Source organism: Atta colombica, unplaced genomic scaffold (assembly GCF_001594045.1).
Source record: "Atta colombica isolate Treedump-2 unplaced genomic scaffold, Acol1.0 scaffold293, whole genome shotgun sequence".
Lineage (NCBI taxonomy): Eukaryota > Metazoa > Arthropoda > Insecta > Hymenoptera > Formicidae > Atta > Atta colombica.
Genome location: NW_017259396.1, coordinates 172,773 through 180,316, shown reverse-complemented (window position 1 = coordinate 180,316; position 7,544 = coordinate 172,773). Strand labels below are relative to the sequence as shown.

The 7,544-nt window shown below is 35.4% G+C and overlaps 1 protein-coding gene across 6 annotated transcripts in view; it reads left to right on the top strand.

The window, feature by feature from the left end:
- The window catches only part of LOC108690064, a 39,978-nt gene extending 32,484 nt beyond the window's left edge, over positions 1 to 7,494 (top strand). For 4 of the 6 annotated variants that reach the window (XM_018197153.1, XM_018197150.1, XM_018197152.1 and 1 more), the window contains exons 5-9: positions 3,755 to 3,872; positions 4,150 to 4,303; positions 4,380 to 4,539; positions 4,681 to 6,316; positions 6,714 to 6,789. In XM_018197153.1, coding sequence (XP_018052642.1) covers positions 3,755 to 3,872; positions 4,150 to 4,303; positions 4,380 to 4,539; positions 4,681 to 6,108 — 1,860 coding nt within the window. In that variant the 3' untranslated portion in view covers positions 6,109 to 6,316; positions 6,714 to 6,789. Of the gene's footprint in view, positions 1 to 3,754; positions 3,873 to 4,149; positions 4,304 to 4,379; positions 4,540 to 4,680; positions 6,317 to 6,713 lie in introns of all 6 variants that reach the window. The other 2 variants (XM_018197155.1, XM_018197154.1) reach the window with 2 other exon arrangements.
- The last annotated feature ends 50 nt before the right edge of the window (positions 7,495 to 7,544 follow it).

Sequence of the window (7,544 nt, the reverse complement as noted above, 5' to 3'; positions counted from 1 at the left end):
TCATCCGCAAAACCACGCACGGCAAATACCGAACACTTAACCATCGCCCTAACCGCTGCCGTTGCTTAAGAAATTTGTCTACACCGAATCATCGTCAACTACACGACGAAATTCTGCCACTGACCCGTAACAACAACCACCAACACGAACACGCCGAATTGCTGGCCGATTGAAACGCAAAAAAAATTATATATAAATAAAAAAATAAATAAATAAAAATTTCGGCATCACATGATAGAATCTCCCGATTGTATTCCCGACCACGAGTGCACTCCCTGATCGTCAATCAGACCCGGCGATTTCTAGCTTAGCCAACCTCAGACCGACAACGTGGTTAAACAGCCAGCTAGACGGGCCGGATTATCCGGACGACAGCGCGATCTACAGTCATCTGCATGCTAGGTCCGATGATCTGGTGATAGGCGATACGGATATGATTGTCGGCTGGCAGTACCGCGACTCGACAACGGACGACGATGAGATGTTAATACAGGATCTGCCAATGACGGATACGGAGAGCGATCAGCTGGAGGAACAAAAAACGATGGAGTTCAAGGTGCCCGAGAAGGAAGCCCCACGGAAAACACGAAAATGTAGGAAGGAGCGTAGCATCACTACCAAAGTCACCAGGCGACAGAAGATTCGCGCCTGCAAGTCGACCACGAAGAATTACGATTTAGAGTTTAGTGACGATGCCGGTGTCAATTAACTAGACTAGAAAAATGGAAAGAAGAAAATGACTTGATATATAGACAGTGGAAAAACGAGGATAAACCATCGGAAATCTGGAAAGCAGAAAGAATCAGGATTATTAGAAAGTGTTGATGATTTTTATCGAAAGCTCGAATGATTTGTGTCTGATGCATTATTACGAGTGATAAAAGACTTTTTTACGCGCGAAAGAAAGCGCTCTGAGGATCGATGACAATTTTTTTTGTATATTATATACTCAAAACACTTTGATACTTTTCTTTCATGCAATCTATTACGAGTTTGCTTTTTGCGTTTCTTTTTTTATGGGAATACGCGAGACGAAATTTTCTGTTCGCGGAGTTCACGACAAATTTTCATTTAGTGATACATATAATCTCTTGTCTGTATTGCTTTCGTGAGTATAAAAATTACACTATGTGTGATTGTTTAACTATGGATAAAATATACTTTAGCGAAAAGGTTGTTTAATACACTGATAGGTATTTAATACATTAATAGATAAAAGACTTTTTGTACAATCTTGTATCTCTATTTTTTAGAAAGACACGAAAATTTTGAAAGGCTTTAATCGTTACATAACTATAGTGGAGAACTTTTAATCATGTACACATTTTCGACGAAGATAGGACTTGTTAATAGTTTCCACTCGTGTGCCTTATTTCGATTTGTATAATTATTCCACATAAACTTCGTTCAATTTTAAGATTTATAAGTATTACGTACGTCTTAGCTGGAATATAAAATAGCTTTAGAAGCAATCTCAATATTTTTACGTGATATTCCACATATTGCCTTGACATTAATAATAATGATAATGCCAATTATGTCAAAGTGTGCGGTCAAGACGTTCAGTTTAAGAACGATAATAAAAAATCATTGACATATAAAATATATCAAAGAAAATATTAATTAAAAATTCTATGTAATTAACAATTACATCTTTTTTTCTATTATGTCATTTTTATCTCATAATTTTTAAATAAGTTTCATGATGTGATTAGGACAATCAACCATCACGATGAACACTGACTTCGATTAACTCTAAGACTACACATCTTTTGAAACTTCATGTGAGTTTCTCAAATCCAGTTGGATATTTTTATATATATAAATGTATATTTTGATAAAATGTATTTTTTGATAAATTTTTTTTCGATGAGAATGCTAAACATTGTAAATCAATTATAAAAATTCAAATCGACTTATTAAATTATAAAATAAAACGTGGAGTGAAATTTTAGTCGGTTTTCAAAAACTGACGTTTGTAGTCCTAGAGGTAGATCGACTTATGACTAAGTCTTTTTTCGATTTCGTCATAAGTAGGATTGTTATCTACAAAAAGACAACGAATCTTTAACTTAAATTAACTCGATCGAAGTCATTGAAACTGAGACTTTAAGCATCTGCTTTATGCTGCATGCTCGACAAATTATATATTCTACAAGTTGTATTGAGAGGAGGAACTCAGAAAAAAGAATTGTTAATACGAGAATTGAGAATGTATACAACGAGATGGACAATCACGCGTTCGCGTAATCGTCATCGTCAACATCATCATCATCATCATCATCATCATCATCATCATCATCATCATCATCATCATCATCATCATCATCATCATTGTTCTCTTAGCTAGTGTCACGTTTTTTGTATATTCGTCATCTCGTTTGCGCATTTCACCTACGAAGTTACCAAAAAAAAATTTGTTAGATCGCGCGCACACGGAAAAATCATAGTAACAATAAAATTAATTCCTCATCGACTATTGTGAGCAACAATTGTTGGATGTGTCTTGCTGTATCAACACTGATAAAATACTCGTTGCTACTTGTTCGACGTCACTCGTTTATGGAGACGCATAGACGGAAAAAGACGCGTGTATTATTTGATATATGAGAAAATATTATTGTACGTAATTTACGCTACAGGTATACTGAGGAAAAATATACTAAATCTTAATATATATTTTTTTCAATAGTACTAACTCAATATTTACTTGTAATAAATATAAAAATTAACTCATGATCAAAATGATGATTATATCAAATTCTTGTAAGTTATTTCAATTCTTGTAAAGGAATAAATATGTTTACATTTAGTAAATATTCAATTAGTATTAATCAAATTCAAAACATTAAAATTTAACATATTTTTTCAGTGTATATGTAATCGATTATTCTTTTAGAGGATTGCGTATTATATCCTTGCGATCGGATGCTTTAACAGTACATGTATACGTTATAGTTCCGAATGAATTATCAGGGATTAATTTACGCGAAAAGGGGTCAATTTTAGTCTTTGCGGCAACAAAGACAATCTCTGGCCACGTAAACTCGATGCCTTCTCACATATAATTTTCCGTGTGCGAGCGCTTAGCATCGAGCTGTTCTAGCGAATAAGATTTTTGTAACCCAAAGACTCTGATTATTATGATGAGCTGATTCCTTTCTTTTCAAATAAAAGTATTATTTGGATGAGCTTTTGATCCTCTGTTTTTGTTTGTTCATTTCGCCGCAACGACTGCGTCCTGTCTTACATCATCTCCCGCTGTATCCCAAACAGCGACTCTCATTCCAGGCATTAATTCTCGCACCAGCAGCGCATTCTTTCCAAAAATATAAGATCACAAGATTCAATTAATAGAACTAATCGCTAAACGACGCGCTATATTAAACGCGACGGTTACTCACGCATATTGCACGCATTTATATATCATCGGCCGTCGCGTGCTTCTGGACGGCGCATGTTTAACAGAAAGACACGTATATACGTCCGGGAAAAGCAAGAAATCGCCTTTGGATTGATCTAAATTCGGCATAAGGGGAGTTTGCCTTCCGTGTCCGGGTGACGGCAGATAACACATTAACATCCTTTTGGTTGGTAAGATTTTTATTTTGTTTTCTTTTACTTAATCGATTCTTTGAGTTTTTCTCTCGATAACTTAATTCTTTTTTTTTTTTTCATCTTTTTTTTCTCGCAATAACATACTGTTCGCGTTACTGTTTGCGGCGCATGTTTCACGGGCGGCTTTGTTTTCCAGGGCGGCGGTGGGCTGGTGCAACAATTGAGGAAAAGTTACAGCCTCAGTGATCTAACCGGCGAGAAGGAGGACGAAAATAGAAACACATCCGATGCGCGTGACGAAACAGATATGGAAGGTAGCTGATCTCTCGCGTCGTGTTCATTAAATGGAGATTTTGCGAGAATAAAAGGAAATATTTTGAACGCAAGCAAATATTTTTTTTTTTATATTTTTACGGACTTATATGTTTATTTTGAATATAATTATGTACTTTATAAATATGTAATTTTATACATATTATATGTAGTTTACATAAATTTTTAAAAATATTTAAGTAGTTTTCGAATATAAAACAAAACGTGCTTACCGCTTAGTAACTTAATTTAAGTAAATAAAATTTCTGGTTCTTATAGTGGAACCTCGTCGAAGAGAGCACATTGGCAGAAGAGGCTATAGTCCTCGCAGGACTCAGTCCAGCAGCAATGCGTCTCGAGTAGAGATGTATTTTTCCGAAGTAGATGTCGATGTTCGACAACCAAGGCCTAGGGAGCCCATAGCTAGTTTAACGTACGTAGTCCCGCGCGGCTTTCAACAACAATCATTAACGAGCGGTCGATAATAACAAATCTCTTTATATTTATAGAAATATAAGGTCCTCGGACGACATATCTAGCGGTTATAGTAGCGGCGAGGCGTTGCAATCCCAGCGAACGACTTCTCAGGGTGATTCTTTAGTAAGAACATCAAGCGTCGGTGCGAGAACACGTGTGAAGCCTCGTTCTACCGCGAAGAAGACGCCCGAAGTAAGCCCGAGTAGCATAGAGACTAATAATCGTGTACACACTTATCATTAACAAAAAAAAAAAGAAAGAAATTACACATCGCTCTTTCACGCACATTCGTCAACTCAGTTAATAACACATACTTTTTTATGGTCTTTGAAGGACAGGGACGAGGATTTCGACCGCACACCTTCCGAAAATGTCTCCCTACCATCGTCCCTAAACATCCTGACTCCTGAACAAGCTGTCGAGCTTTTACTGTTATTATCTCAAAATAATAAATCGGTAGACCGTCCGACATCTATTACTACTTATACCGATAGCGATAAATCCGCAAACGAAAACAAATCCGCAACGAAAATAGAAGATAATGAATCGTCATCGATGGAATCGAGCGGCAAGTTCGTTGACACAGACTCGGCTCAAATAGACCTGCAAACCATAGAGATCAAGAATATCTCGATGGAAAACTTGTCAATACCTGCGGTAACAAAAAGCACAGACAAAATAAATATCGATTATTCGATAAAGGAATCTGATTCTCAGCAAAGTGATTCTAATAGGCAAATTGAATATATTGATGAACCGAAAAGTAATCAAGGAGTAGTTTCAACTGTTTCTCAAAAGCCTGATACAGAAACTGGTCTTGAACGAATAACCGGCGAGATATGTCAGCAAAAATTCAATGAGTTGAAGCAATTATTAGATGATGCGCACAAAGCTGTAACAAGCATCGTATCTTCCCAAGAAAAGTTGAATACGATTGACAAAGGTAAGGAACATATACGGGAAATTAGGACTGACAATTCGTTGAGTACTTGTGCTTGCGATACTGCGGTTCAATCTTACATTACGTCAAGTATATCGAATTGCGATCTTGATGGTGATACTCGCGCAGGAAAATATCATAAAAAGCTCGCTCCGAAAGTTCCAACAAGTAACGAGATAATAAGTAATGAAGACATTAACGAAAACGAGTCTCAAAATGCTTTGAAGGCCACTTTGGTTATTAAAACTGGTACATTGAGAACTGTTTCAAACGCGGATACTACGAAAGATATATTCTTAGCACATACCCCGGACACGAAAAAAAGAAAGAAGAAATCTAATAGATTACGCGCTAAGGAGAGTTTTTCCAAATTATTAACGATTCCGAAGAACATCTTTCACAACGCTTTCCACAAGGAACAAAATGAAGCTTCCGCTAAAGAGGAAGATTCCAGCTCCTCGTATTCTGAGACCAGTGAATCCGCATCGAGATCAAGTAGTATCGGATCCCAGGCGTTTGTAAACACATCCTCAAAATTATCTGTTTCAAAGCAAGAAGTGGACGTAGAAGAGATTCCACTGAAATCGGAGCGCGATGACAACATTAAAAATTTCGACAAAGATAACACTTTTGCTGATAACTTGGGTACTAAGATTGTGTCCTTAAACGAAATTAAAGCTTTTAAAATTGAAGATAATAAGAAAGAAGAAGGTGCAATGAATACAGAAAAATTCGAAAATCATGAAGAGAATATTGAAAATGAATCGAACTCACAGATTCGTGATATCTCCTTACAGCAACAGAAAAGAGATTATCACTGACATTAATTAAACGCATTTCATTAATGTCGCATATTTCATAGAGAAATTATGTTACTGTTATGACTAAATAATTACATATACTTGTTTTGTCTTTAATGTTTTTAAAATATGATAAAAGCTTGTTCGTTCTCTCTATCCCAATTCCATATTTCGTATTTTATCCTAATAGGAAATTCGGCCAGAAGAAATGGACTGTTTCATTAAGATCGTATGGACTAGTTTCTGATTTCTGAGTCTTGTTAATCCACAATTAACTGCAATTTCTTTTTTAATCATAACACATAACACTTAACTGTGCATTTTAGTCTTGCATGATATTAATTTTTAAATGGCATTATAACGCAATTAATCCATAATTTTTTTAATTACAAGAGAATGGTTTGTTCCTTTCAAATAAGGGATTTTTATATTTGAACTTATAAGTAATTTTATAAATAATTGGTTGAGTTTTAGTCTAAACTTTTCAAAGAAAACGATCTTGCTCTTCATTTTTTATCATTTATAAATTCTATCAAAACCATAAAAAATGGCGAGAGATTGATAACATGTCATCTGAATTCCATAATAAAAATATAAGCTATAATAACATCGTATTTTAATTTCAGATAACGAGTTTCGCTACCTTACCTCGCAGTAAGAAGACCAGTAAGAAAAAAGTGGCATGAAACCTTCCTGCTGCTGACCGCATTAAGGAGTAAGACCAAGTCCCTTGTAACGAAGGCAAATAAAAGTATCTTCATCGGTATGCGGATTAAATATTTGCATCAGCCAATAACGGATACACTAATAGGTCAGCAGCGAATATCAATTAGTCAAAACACGCAATGTATACAATTGAATGTTTCTAGCACCGATATTTCTTAATTCAGCTTTTTGACTAATTTAACTTATCGAGCGTTAGTTTTATCAGTCGAAAAAGAGAAAATCCTGTCTTTTCTCCCATTTTTTCGAAAGGAGTGCTGGATATGGGCCAGAGTTAAAGGAAATTCCAGGGAATGAAAGTAATTCGTTATACTTGTAACAAAGTTACAGTTACGAGTTACTTTTTTGGTAATTTTACTGATAACTGCATTTACTTTTTTCTTTGGTAACTGTAATGATAACGAAGTTACATTTTATTGATAACGAATTTTACAGTTACTTTTATCGTTATTTTGCACATAATTGGACACGATACGATTGGACACACGCCATTCGTGGCACTTGAGACTAGAAAATCTCTACAAGCTCGTCCGCTGTGATTGTCATCTGTGGTATGATTGTCTACTGTGGTGGTCGTCAATTTTAAAAAAAACGAAAAAGTAACGAAAAGTTATTTATTCAAGTAACGGATAACTGTAACGGATTATTTTTAAAAATCGGCAACTTGTTACTTTTTCTACTCGATAACAGGTAATTGTAACTTGTTTCTTTTAAAAAGTAACTTTCCATTTTCC